The sequence below is a fragment of the Paroedura picta genome, chromosome 6 (assembly GCF_049243985.1).
Source record: "Paroedura picta isolate Pp20150507F chromosome 6, Ppicta_v3.0, whole genome shotgun sequence".
Taxonomy (NCBI): Eukaryota; Metazoa; Chordata; class Lepidosauria; order Squamata; family Gekkonidae; genus Paroedura; species Paroedura picta.
This window is the reverse complement of record NC_135374.1, coordinates 53,519,911-53,534,232: the sequence shown is the minus strand read 5'-3', so window position 1 is coordinate 53,534,232 and position 14,322 is coordinate 53,519,911. Positions and strand designations below refer to the sequence as shown.

Below are 14,322 nucleotides of genomic sequence, written 5' to 3'. Positions count from 1 at the left end.
TTTATTTATAGTATACAAAAAAAGTATACTTTGGGACTGAGTGTATTGTATAGAGAAATCAGAATTACTTGTACTACGGTTGCCATCTAACAGGTGGGTCCTGGAGATCTCATGGGATTACAAATATTTTCTAGATTACATGGATCAGTTACTCTAGAAAAATGGCTGTTTTGTAGAGCATATAGCATCACGTTGCTGCTGCGTTCTATCCCCTATGAAGCCCCATGCTCCCCTGCTCCTTTTACAAATCTTCAGGAATTTTTAACCTAATGCTGGTAACCCTAATTGATACTGGATTGTCCAGATTTCAATCAAATAGTCTTTATCATTGTCATGTATCATTGCTAGTTGTATCTCCTGATGGACATTTGCCAGTTGTTTGGAAGTGGTGTCTGGATGGTTCAGGCAGAGTCACCTGAAACTCAACTCCTCCAAGATGGAGGTCCTATGGCTGGGTAGAAGGGAGTAGGATCAGGAAGTGCATCTTCCCTCCCTGGATGGGGTGCAGTTTATGGCCACGCCTACTGGTAGGAATGTGGGGGTGATCTTTGATGTCTCCCTTTCTATGAAGGTTCAGATCAGGAGAGTAGCCCAATTGGTATTTTACTACCTTCACCAGGTGAGGCTATTACCTGTCTCCAGAACACTTGGCCAAAATGATCACTTCCAGATTAGACTTCTGTAACTTACTCTATGAAGGTTCAGATCAGGAGAGTAGCCCAATTGGTATTTTACTACCTTCACCAGGTGAGGCTATTACCTGTCTCCAGAACACTTGGCCAAAATGATCACTTCCAGATTAGACTTCTGTAACTTACTCTATGCGGGCCTACCCTTATCTCTGACCTGGGTATTGCAAGTAGTTCAAATGTGACTACTAGGGTCCTTATGAGGTCATCCTGAGGACCCACAACCAGCCTATGCTGAAGCAACTGCACTGGTTGCTGCTTAGCTTCTGGGTCAGGTTTAAGGTTTTGTTATTACCATTAAGGCCACCTGTGGTCTGGGCCCCACTAATATCCTTGTGCCCCCACAGGGCTCTTCGCTCTGCAGGTTTGAATCAATTGATTGCTCCTGGTCTTTGGGAGGCACACCTGGTCTCGACCTGGGCCTTTTCCTGGACCCAAACTGGTAGAATGAGAAGAAGAGCTGAGGGACCTGATGGAGCTATCACAGTTCTGCATGGCCTGTAAGATGGAGCTCTTCCACCAGACATTCGGTTGAGTCCAGGCTAGGAAGATTGGGTTCCTCCCATAGACCGGTCACCAGAAGATGCCCCCCGCTGGGTTTGGGTGTGGTGGTAGCTGTTACTATAGGGTGTGGATGGGTGGGAGGAGAGAGGTCCACAATTTTTGTGGGGTTTTTGCCTCTAGAAAGGTTTTATGGTTACATATTTAATGTGGGTTTTAAATTTTATTGTAAATTGCCATGAGCCAGCAGGGTCCAGGAGTGGTGGTTAATAAATATAAATATTAAAATAAGTATACCTCAGAAATAACTAGTGAGATTTCTCTTTTTTAAAGCTGCAGTTAACTGAGAGGTGCATATGAAAGGTAGATAGAGAAGTCAAATCAAATAACTGGCAGCATTGGTTGCTGACCATAGCAAAATTACCAATATTTTTATTTCCTGTCCCCTGTGGGAATATAACTGGTCCTGTTCTAATTAGTATTTGGAAGGTCTGATCAAGGTCACAGGTTCATTGTATCTATTCAAGAAATATAATAAAAGAAACAACCAAGCATAGAAAAGGTCTCAATTGGGAGGGTTGTAAATATTTGAACTTTTATACTTGCAATGCTAAAATTAGTTTAAAGTATTAGATTTCTGAAGAACTGGAGGAGTCATGCATATTATAACAAAAGAAAACCTAATCAAAACATTCCCTTGAAAATAAATGAAACTGATGACTTCAAAAATTGTCTTGTGTAAACTAAAATTTTGTCTATGGCTTTTGGAGTCACTGTGTAATTCATAAAAATACTATCAGATTTTGTATTTTTCATGAAGCACATAACATTCCAGTACATGATCAGCAAGAGGAAACCATGTAGCTTTTTTAGGGCTAGGTGGAAAGAAATGCAAAAAGGAAACCAGTGAGGAACACACTAAGTGCAATCCTATGAACCAACTATCTAGTATGCATGTACAAATTTTAAATTTTCAGACTGGAGTAACTCCACACAGGATTATGCCACTAAGCATTTACGTTCTGAAATATGAATGGAGAGTTACACAGTACAGATATATATATTGTGATGTTTATATCATCAGAGAAGAGGAACGGAGAAAGAGAAGGTGGATATTGTCAGAAAAGGGGAGGTGAAAGATTGTCAGAGAAGTGAGGAGGGAGAAATAAAAGGGGGAGAGGAGAGAAAATGTGGTAGAAGACTGTCTGATGAGAGAGGGAGGGAAGTAAAGGTGAGGAATGGAATGTAACTTTCTTGCAAGTTTCTTGCAGATCCCCACATGTATTCCAAAATATTTACATTTCTCAGATGTTAAATTCCACAGCTACGGATAATTGAACTTACCGATACCAACTGATTTCAGGTTCAGGTGAGCCACTGGCTCTACAAAATAAAGTAACTGCTTCTCCTCGATCTGCTGTAGCATTGAATGACTTCTGGAGCAATGTAATAGCTGGAGGAACTGGGCAAAATGTGAAATATAGATATATATGAACTCAGATAATTTAAAACAACTTTTTCAGATATTCTAAAATAATTCATCTTTAGAAATATTAGTTGAAACGTATCACAATGTTATAGCACAAGGCTGAGATGAAGGGAAATTTTAATTCAAATATTTTTCTTTAAATGTTCTCTGATAAGACTTCTGAGGAAATGAAGACTTAAAGGGCACACTTTTTAAAGGCTCCAGATTTATCTTGCTGTTGGATGTAACACAGCAGAGTAGGAGTATTTATTTTTCTATCTTTACCTCCTCCCTATGGGGGGAGACCCAACTGACAGGTGAACCATTGGGGGGGAGGGGTGATTTATCTAGCTCAAGTTCTGATTCCAGGAAGTGCATGGAGATAATAATAATTATTATGTATTTAATTTATATGGGCCTCTTGTTGCGCAGAGTGGTAAGGCAGCAGTCATGCAATCTGAAAGCTCTGCCCATGACGCTGGGAGTTCAATCCCAAAAGCCGGCTCAAGGTTGACTCAGCCTTCCATCCTTCTGAGGTCGGTAAAATAAGTGCCCAGCTTGCTGGGGGGTAAATGGTAATGACTGGGGGAGGCACTGGCAAACCACCCTGTATTGAGTCTGCCATGAAAACGCTAGAGGGCGTTACCCCAAAGGTCAGACATGACCCGGTGCTGGCACAGGGGATACCTTTACCTTTACCTTTATTTAATTTATATGCCACCCTCCCTTGCAGTTTAAGGTGGCATACAGCACTCATCCACAAACATAAATCTTATTAATACAAGTCACAAAATGATAAATAGAAGATATTAAAAGTTTCAACATATCAGGACAGCTATACAGTTTCCTCAGTTATAGCCTATCATTAGACATTCTACATAGAGGGAGGAACATTTGATAAAGTGGCTTCTGCCCTCAAATTCAACCTCCTCAACTTTTGAGTCCAGTGGCACTTTTAAGACCAAGAAAGTGTTATTCAAGGGATGAGCTTTCATGTGTAAACACACTTCTTCAGATTCTGAAAACTGTGCATGTACATGAAAGCTCATCACTTGAATAAAACTTAATTGGTTTTAAATGTGCTACTCAGTGGTCCCCAACCTTTTTATCACCGGGGACCACTCAACGCCGGGGACCACTCACCGGGAACCACTCAACGCCTTTTACTGATGCCCGCTGGGCGGGGTAGTTTACTCCTCTACTCTCAACCACTGCCCTAGCGCTCTCTGATTGCTATGGTAATGTTTAAACATCCCTTCAAAATAAGATAAGACATGCCACAACAATGAAGTGTGTTGTAAGGGGCTGGGGGGATGAAGTAAAAGGCCGGGGGTGGGGGAGAAGGCGTCCTTTGGGGCCCACCTCCAATTAGTCGAAGGACCACATGTGGTCCACGGCCCACAGGTTGGGGATCGCTATGCTACTGGACTCAAAAATTTTCCTGCTGCTTCAGGCCAACAGGGCTCCCTGCTTGAATCTATCACCTCAATTTTTGTTATTTTTTTTTCTTTCTCCACCAGTCTTTTTTTTTAAAGCATTTTTGGTTCTGTTTTTTACATTTTACTAGAATACAGCTTCAACACAAGAGATAAGCAGACTGCCAGCAGTGCCTGATTGTAGTAGTAAGAGGAGACATCTTGAAAATGCATAGATTTGGGATATAACATGCCAGGAAAAGGGAGAATTTCTGTATTTTCAGCTTTTACATTACAGATATCTAACAAAAGATTTCTGTGAACTGTATAAAAACTAATGATAGAACAGCTTTTGCAAAATAGAGTGGAAATATTAATTGAACCAGATAAAGTTTACTAAGTATTACAGCCCGTTTTCTTTATACTGTTGATAATCCTCTCCACAGTCTATATAACTGGCCACATTTCTTTCTTTTTTTTCTTGATGAAGAATGTATAATTAAAATGTTCAGTGCCTTGGCTGTGGTATAACACATTAAACTATAAAGATAGCACAACACATAAATTGACTGATTCACCAAAGAACTGCTCAATGGAAAGTCAAGATTTTTTTGTTATTATTTACCTAAGCACATTTTTCAATACCCTCTAGAAAAAAATGCAACAAAAAGATTCTGTTGTAATGTTCATAATGTTTCTTCTTTCTTTTTCTACAGGAAAACAAAACCTACAGCAGGAAACAAAACCAAAGATGCCAGGTTGACTCTCAACTCCTCCCCCCTTTTATTTTATTTTTGCATATTTTTGCATATTTTTATAACACGTACTTAGAATCATCATTTACTACTTTTTTAATTTTAAAATTTTAAAATTCTCTCCACTTATTTAGAATATCCATTATTTTTTACAAATACTTTTTATATAAATAAAACAGTAAGGCTAAGGGGGGTGGGCTAAGAAAAGCTATGTTTCTGACATACATGAGATATACTCTCAGCACAGAATTAAATAATAGTGAAGAGTGGTGATACTAGGCACATATCATAGGAGGTGGTCTCCATAAAGGATAACATTTACATATATTGGTTGAAGCCATAATTTACAGATCCCATCCAACCACTCAGCTACACTTTATAAAGAGTTTAATATAGATATGTTATATAGAGTGTATTATCACAGTTCTGACCACTGAGGAAGACCCAGTAGGGTCAACATGCATTTGGTCTTATGTGCTGTTAGTTCTGTATAGTTTTTATGAAGTTTTTATTCTGTTTTACATTATTTTATTGTACAGCTCAACTTTTGAGTTCCTACCTGTTAAGGTTGGGTTGTGTTCCTTTTTTGGTTTGGGTTTTGCATCAACTGTAAATTGCCTCAGAACACTGATAGAGCTGGCAGGAGGCTGGTGAGTGCGCTCCCACCCCCTCCCCTCAGGACTGCTGCAAAGGAGCCTTTAACAGCCCCTAACTGAGACATTTCTCAGAGCAACGCAGGGGAGCCTCAGGGCATGGGGGAGCATTCATTTGGGGGGGATTTCTCCTTCTGCCAAACAGCTGACAGGGAGGCCACAGAAAAGCCCCTTTTCACTTAAAATACTGCTCTGGGGGGTTAGACACAACCAAGCAATGTATATTTCTTCTTTGCAATTCTCTGCAGATTTGAGGCCATTGCACAGCATTATTCTGCAGATGAACTGGATGCTGTTGCGGAGGTTCACTTGTCTCCTGTTTCATCTGCAGAACAACCCTGTGCAGTAGGCCTCAAGTCTTTCAATTCAACAACAACCTGTGTGGGAGGCTTTAAATGTTTCTTCTCTACCACAACCCTGACCAAAGTAGCCCTTTCTGCCTGGGGGGATGATCTTTATACTATGAAGATGAGCTGTAATTCCAGGAGCTCTCCAGGCCCCACCTGGAGGTTGGCTACTCCTGGGTTGGAAATATTCCTCGAGTTTTGGAGATGGGACTTCAAAATCGTACAATGAGTCCAGCCTTCGAGGAGGCCGCAGGTGCGCTTCTGGGCCCGGAGGGGGAAGGAAGCCTTCCCCCCACCCCAAAAGCATACCTAGCGCCCACTGTATTTACAAGTACAATGGGTATGGTCCCTAGTATTATATAAACCCTCTTTCCCTTTTTGCATACCTTCTATACTATTAATTTGTTTTCTAAATTTAAAAATAAATCTTTTCTGACAATATTGGCATCAGGGCTAAAAAAGGGCAGGTTCTGATCTCAATGTTACTTAATGCATAATTCCTGCTGGTTGAAAACAATTACCAAGTAGGAAGCCACATTAAGTGATTAATTCAATTTTGTACCACATTAATTTCAGTTTACTGGTGACTGTATTCTTTTTCTGTACCTATGTCTTATGCTGATTTCATAAGTGATGGTTTATCACATTGAAACTTATGATTTCTTACGTTGTGTTTATATTATACTAATTGCTGAACCAATATAATTTGGATTAATGCAGATGAGCTGACTGTAGTTTGAGATAGTATAAGATATGAGTAACTCTGCTTGTTCTTCATAATTTTCTAAATGACAGGATTTTATTCATCTTCTTGATGCCAGTCCAAACCCTACATAGCTGCACACCATTTGAAGAGGACAGTCAGCCATCTGAACATTAAAATTCACTCCGAATTCAACCTTGCCTTAAAAAAAATGTCATGGCAATGTGGCTGAAGTTTCCACCCCAAAAAAAAAAGAAAGAAAAAAAGGAGAAAAAATTGAATGCTACAATCTATACTAAGGATCTGTTTCTGAAGTAAAGATTTGTTGTTCTCAAGAGTTATGCAGTTTAAATACTACCACCTGATAGCAGTAAACACACTATCGAGGTACCATCAAGGCAGAAATATCACTTAGGGAGTTCCAAGAAAATGTCAGATATGAAACCCATACAGCTGGATAACTGTGCCTACTGGAAACAGGGAATAATGTATACATCCTTAAAACACATACATACAAAACACAGAAAGATGCAAGTAACCAAATTCTAATAATTTTGTTTCTACTCAAGATTCTACATCGGAATCCCAGAAACATATATCCCAAACCTCCTCAAAGAAGATCACATCAAACACCCTTAAAATTGAATGGTCAATAAAACTCATGAAATCCAGGCATCAGTGCACTTGAATTAATAAGGTTTAAAACAAATTCAGAACTAAAACTTAGTTGTGTATGTCAATGCAATGATTCTGAGTAATGTGAATATGCCTAGTTTAAATGAAACTGTACCCTAGCACACAATCCCTGACACAACTATATAGTTGAACTTCAGCTGTGCATTGATGTGAAACAGTAGTTTTAAATTGACTGTCACCACCATTCTTTTTCATTAAACAATCTTAGTTCCTCTAAACAAATGACAGTTCACTTTTGGCACTTAAATTGCATCAGTTTTAACTTGCATATACTGGGGGGAAATTCAATTGTATACTACATTTGAAACTTTTCATTTAAAAAACATTCTAAGCAACATTTATTAGTAACAGTTCCAAAGGTGCAACTATTTAGTTTGTGGCAGAAAAAAAGAAACAGGAACTTTATATTCTGGAAAACTCATATACCCTTCAAATTAAATTTGATATAAATGGGCTTAGAAGGGTTTATTTTATTTTATTTTTGTGCATTGAATGTTTTTGTAGATACTAACCATAGTCTTAGGGTTGCCAATTCTAGGTTGTGAAATTGCTTTGTGGGGGGATATTAACCATGCCTCAATAAGGATATGGGCAACCATTTCCATGGATAAAAACTAGCCACAACTTTGTTCAACAACAGAGCATTGCATAGCTTGGGGTAAAGGATCTGGCCCTCTTGTGATCAGCTGACTGAAACACAGCCCACATGTCAGCAGATCACTGCCACTGGTCCATCCAGCAAGCCTGGAACTCCCAGGCATCCTGGCCTACTGGGCCTCATTGGAGGTAGATAGTGATTGGGAACTCGATAGGCATCACCATCAGCTGGGATTCCCCACAACCTAGAAATGTCCCCCCCCCCCCCCGGCCAGGAGTGAAGGCTGCCAAGCTCCACACGCATGCAGCATCTTATGGAGGCCTCTTCAAATGGGTAGTCCAGCTGACAGGCTTGGCCTACTCCACGAACAAATCTGTGTCATGCTCCAGACCTGCAAGCTGTGACAATACAAGCAACTTTATTTAAATATTCTATAACACAATACAGAAAAATAGTGAAACAAGGGAGGGTAGGGTGGGAAACCTGGTTGGGCAGGAGAGGGAACTTTTCCCAACTTTCCCAATGTTAATGGCACTGTAAGAGTTATGTGTGTGTGTGCCGAGTTACGCACCCGCACCTCATCTCTCCCCAGCTGGCTACGTTGGCCTGGAATGGCTGATTCGGACGCTGCCGCACACAACCCTACTATTAAATCCCAATATCAGCAGGAAATTTGGATTTAGAAAATGTATTTGGGAAAGCCCAATATTTTTGGCTCTGAAGCATATACAGGGATGCTCTTTTAAATGCTTCAGGGGCAGAGTTCATGCCAAGCCAGTTTGTAATAAAGACTAAGGGCATTTCCGCATGGAGGGGTAAAGCACGAGTGGCTTCCTGCTGGCAAATGCAGGATGGTAAATCTTGCATTTGCAACCCTCTTCATGGGGAGACCCCTCCCATGTTTTCCCTCTCCTCCATTGAGGCTTTTCGCCTCCTGACAAGGCTGCAAGGAAAAACAATCCGAACTTCTCCCTGCTCCCTGGTTTGTTAATCACAGCAAGCCACCAATCACACCACAGCAGTTCTCTCATGGACTGAAACTTTCTTCCCCTCCCCTGAGACTCAAAATTTTATTTAAAAAATAAAATTAAAAAACACTTCGGTGTTGCTATGCGATAATGCCATAACACAGATGCATTTTAACTAAAATCCACACTGCCCCATTTTTATGGAGAAACTCCAGAATGATACAGAACCCCCCCCCCTCTTTTTGAGATTTGTTTGTTTGTTTTTTTGCACTTCTTATCTGGCAAGCAAGGTTTGAATCTGCGCTCCCCCACATGCAACCAGCTGGATGACCTTGGGCTTGCCACAGCACTGAGAAAACTGCTCTAACCGAGTGCGGGAATATCAGGGCTCTCTCAGACTCACCCAAATGGAGTAGGCAAAAACAGTCCCATTTACATCTTCTGGAGGTGAGAAATTAGCTGGAAGTGGGGGGAGAATGGGTGATCTGATTGCTGAAATGGCTTCTGGCCATTTAGAAGAAGAATTGGTTCTTATATGCCACTTTTCTCTACCTGAAGGAGTCTCAAAGCACCTTACAATTGCCTTCCCTTTCCGTCTGCTGATCCTACAGGGGTGAGCAGCTTGTTTTAAAGCCTACAATCAGTATATAATGTCTTTTTGGGCTCCAGGAACAATGTGCAGCATCTCAGAAATCCACCCCAAAAGGCTTTTCTTAACTCATTCCTATGCCTATGAGCCAGTATGTTTTAGTAGATAAACTCTTAGGACCATTCCACACAAAGGACATGTGTTTATGTTTCCCTTTAAGAACTCTTTTTTTAAAAAACCTGAAAACACCTGTAGCAACGCATATTCGTTCCTTCAATGTATCAGAACGTCCTTTTCTGTAGGCATAGGAGCTGGCGCTTAATCGTTTATAGGCTCCTCAAGTTAAAAAAAAAATCCCCCCCCCCAATGGGCAAGATTTGTGGCCAAAATGATGGGCAGTGTCGAACAAGGGGCTGTATTGTGCTTGGGAAATTTAAAGACTCTTGCAGTAGGGAGCTTTGTTTAACTTTTAATCACTTCTGTGGAGGGACTTTAGCCGGAGAAGCCTCTGAGAAGCCTCACTCGTTTGTTGCTTTCCCTGTCTAAGGAAAAAAAATGGCGATCACTTCACCGGACGTTCGGCAGTGAGAGCGGGGGAGGGACTTTCTTTCTACCGTTACATTGAGAACGCACATGCTGATGTGTTGCAGCTTGTGCGCAGTAGTGTAGCAGTTTTCTCAGGGGGAATCCACTTTACTCGATTTCCCAAAAAGTGCTACAACGAAGTGCTTTTTGCGGAAGTGTTGCAGGAGTATTGCAGATTGTGTGCGACGTCATGCGGAACCTTAAATTAGTAACGTCTACCAAAGGTAAGACTTCTGCTACATTTAAGTCATGCGGAATGGGCCTTAGGATAGGCTCTCTGAGACCCATGTTTGAATACTTAATACTGACCAACAGGCAAGAGTTGGTGAAGGAGGTGGGGACCCTAGGGGGAAGTGACCATGTCCTCATAGAATTCCTTTTGAGATGGGGAGGCAAGGAAGCTTGTAGCCAGATGCGGATGTTGGATTTCCGTATGGCAAACTTTAATAAACTCAGAGACATGATGAGTGTCATACCATGGACGAGATGCTGGAAGGGAAGGGAGCATGTGAAGGGTGGGCGCTACTCAAACAAGAGCTATTGCATGCTCAATCAAATACTATCCCAGAAAGAAGAAAACACTGCAGGAGCTCTAAGAAACCTATTTGGATGAACAGAGAACTTCAAGAGAAGAAAGAAAAGGAAAATGTTCAGGAAATGGAGGGAAGTACAGAGCTCTAAAGAATAGTACAGGTTACTAGGCACTGTAGATCAATCATCAGAAAGGCCAAAGCTGAGAGTGAGCTAAGATTGGCCAGGGAAGCCCATTGTAACAAGAAAAGATTTTTCAGTTATGTGAGAAGCAAACGTAAAGTAAAGGAGGCAATAGGCCCACTGTTGGGTGCGGATGGACAAACTCTAACAGAAGATGCAGAGAAAACAGAAAGGCTTAGCGCCTTTTTTACATCTGTTTATTCCCACAGGCCAAAGGGTTTAGGCACATCTAGAGATAGCAGTAGCCAAAGGATAGCGTCTGGGTGGCAGGTTGACATGGATAGAGAGGTTGTTGAGAGGCATTCAGCTGCACTGGATGAGTTCAAACCCCCTAGGCCGGATGAAATGCACCCGAGAGTGCTCAAAGAACTTTCCGGAGAACTTGCAGAACCCTTGTCCGTCATCTTCGGGACCTCTTTAAGGAATGGAGATGTCCCGGAGGACTGGAAGAGAGCAAATGTTATTCCGATCTTCAAAAAAGGGAGGAAGGATGACCCGGGAAACTACAGAACAGTGAGTCTGACCTCTGTTGTGGGTAAGATAATGGAGCAGATATTAAAGGGAGCGATCTGCAAACATCTGGAGGACAATTTGGTGATCCAAAGAAGTCAGCATGGATTTGTCTCCAACAGGTCCTGTCAGACAAACCTGGTTTCCTTTTTTGACCAAGTGACAGGTTTGCTGGATCGTGGGAATTCGGTTGATGTGGTTTACTTGGATTTTAATAAATCTTTTGATAAGGTTCCCCATGATGTTCTGATGGATAAATTGAAGGACTGCAATCTGTATTTTCAGATAGTTAGGTGGATAGGGAATTGGTTAGAGAACCGCACTCAAAGAGTTGTTGTCAATGGTGTTTCATCAGACTGGAGGGAGGTGAGTAGCGGGGTACCTCAGGGCTCGGTGCTTGGCCCGGTACTTTTTAACATATTTATTAATGATCTAGATGAGGGGGTGGAGGGACTACTCATCAAGTTTGCAGATGACACCAAATTGGGAGGACTGGCAAATACTCCGGAAGATAGAGACAGAGTTCAACGAGATCTGAAGACAATGGGAAAATGGGCAAATGAGAACAAGATGCAATTTAATAAAGATAAGTGTAAAGTTCTGCATCTGGGTCAGAAAAATGAAAAGCATGCCTACTGGATGGGGGATACACTTCTAGGTAACCTTGGGGTACTTGTGGATTGTAAACTAAACATGAGCAGGCAGTGTGATAGAGCGGTAAAAAAGGCAAATGCCATTTTGGGCTGTATCAACAGGGACATCACATCAAAGGCACAAGATGCCATAGTCCCATTGTATACGGCACTGGTCAGACCACACTTGGAGTACTATGTGCAGTTCTGGAGGCCTCATTTCAAGAAGGATGTAGATAAAATTGAAAGGGTACAGAGGAGAGCGACAAAGATGATCTGGGGCCAAGGGACCAAGCCCTATGAAGATAGGTTGAGGGAATTGGGAATGTTCAGCCTAGAGAAAAGGAGGTTGAGAGGGGACATGATAGCCCTCTTTAGGTATTTGAAAGGTTGTCACTTGGAGGAGGGCAGGATGCTGTTTCCGTTGGCTGCAGAGGATAGGACACGCAGTAATAGGTTTAAACTACAAGTACAACGATATAGGCTAGATATCAAGAAAAACAATTTCACAGTCAGAGTAGTTCAGCAGTGGAATAGGCTGCCTAAGGAGGTGGTGAGCTCCCCCTCACTGGCAGTCTTGAAGCAAAGGTTGGATACACACTTTTCTTGGATATTTTAGGATGCTTAGGGCTGATCCTGCATAGAGCAGGAGGTTGGACTAGATGGCCTGTATGGCCCCTTCCAACTCTATGATTCTATGAATACCTACTTTGCCATGGAGGCTTGCTGCGTGCCCTTCAGTCAGTCACACACCCTCAGCCTAACCTACCTAGCCATGTGGGGTTTTTGTGAGAATAAAACAGAGTGGAGATTGATATAAACTGTTTAGGGTTCTCTTTGGAAATAAATAAATATATAAATTAATAAATAAATCATTGGAACAGAAAAAGTGCTTTGTTTCAGCTGAATTTTGCCATTATATGGACCATGTATATTAGTTTTATTGCCCCATTATCCCAAATGAAAACACAAGAAGTTAACTAGTTTATTTAAATCAGATGATCTACCTCATCAATTAATTATGCAAATATTTAATTGAGAGAAAAAACCCTGTATGGCTCAATAAATCTTAACAGAGTAATTCCTACCAGAGATAATTGTTAAGCATGAACAGAAATTCTTTTCTTCAGAATCTTTTATATCATCAGACAAGATTCCCCGGTAATCCCTACTTTCATTGTGAAACTTCTTCAGCTTTGTAATAACTGTATGTGATCAAAAAATTCAGCGCATAAGATCTCTTGAAAACAGAATAGACCTCTGCTTGAATTTTTTGGGTCACAGACAATTATTACAAGGCTGAAGAAGTTTCACAAAAGTAGAGATTATCTGGGAATTTTCTGTGACAATATTAATGATTCTGAAAACAAGAAGTTCTCTAGAAGGAACATAGGAATTCTTCTGTTAAGATTTACTGAGCCACACAGGGTTTTTAATCTTCCTTCCTGCTTGTAAGTATTCTCCCATGTGTATTTCCACCTTGGTAGCTTAATATTTAATTGCCTTTCTGGTAAATACACCCTGGATCTGAACTCAGCCAGTAACAATAGTTATCTTTCTTTGTTCTTGCCTGCACTTAATGTACTGAGGGGTGCCAAGCCTCAGCCCCTTTGATTGATGCACCATTAAGCCATTATCAGCTTTGGATAAATGTTGCTCAGCACCAAAGGCACTCTTTTACAAGCTCCATCCCTCCATGAAGTCTGTAGTTCACTGCTCCTATCATGAGCAACTTATCCATACTGTGACCAGCAATATTCAGCAATATTCAATGGAAGGTGGGTAGGCTGGCAGCAAACAGCAAAAAGGTGGATCATGAAGCAGAGACAATAATATATAGCCTCTGCCAACTGCCTTTCCATTGTATGCCTGCAAACATTTTGCAGCCTATGTGGTCTCAAGCTTCATTTGAAAAGGGACTAGGTCAAATCAATTCCCAGCTCAACAGCTGTGAATGTCTCTTTTTCTCTGAAAGAACAGTAATTGGAAAATGTCCTTTAATTTGTGTATTTCTGACCCCCCCCCCAAAAAAAACCCCTTAAAAATGTGTGCATATCTCAAATATTGAATGTAGAAACTGAATACTACAAATCTGAAGATGTTTCACAATGAAACTGCTCTGGAAACTACAATTAGTCCCAAATGAAGCTCCTCACATTCTCTCCCAAACACCAGGGAGAGCCCACATTAACCCCATCCTCCAGTAGCTGCACTGGCTACCAAATGAATAATGGATCAATTTTAAGGTACTGGTACTCTCCTTCAAGGTCATGTGCAGTTAGGGTCCTGCGTACCTTAAGGATCATATACTTGCCTATATTCTCTGAACAGTGACTAGCTCCATCCACACCAACAATCTGGTGATTCCTGACCCGAAATAAAACACCTGACCTCAACCAGAACCAGCTTTCTCACCTATGAAGCCAAACAGGTGGAATGAACTCCCCAATGAGATCAAGGCCCTATTGGAACTCAAACTGTTATGTTGGGCCTGCAAAA

The 14,322-nt window shown here is 41.2% G+C and overlaps 1 protein-coding gene across 8 annotated transcripts in view; it reads right to left on the bottom strand.

Moving 5' to 3' along the window:
• The window catches only part of NCAM2 (neural cell adhesion molecule 2), a 305,171-nt gene that overhangs the window by 162,228 nt on the left and 128,621 nt on the right, over nt 1–14,322 (bottom strand). For all 8 annotated transcript variants that reach the window (XM_077342446.1, XM_077342443.1, XM_077342444.1 and 5 more), the window contains exon 6: nt 2,535–2,652. In XM_077342446.1, the coding sequence (XP_077198561.1) occupies nt 2,535–2,652 (118 nt within the window). The remainder of the gene's footprint in view (nt 1–2,534; nt 2,653–14,322) is intronic.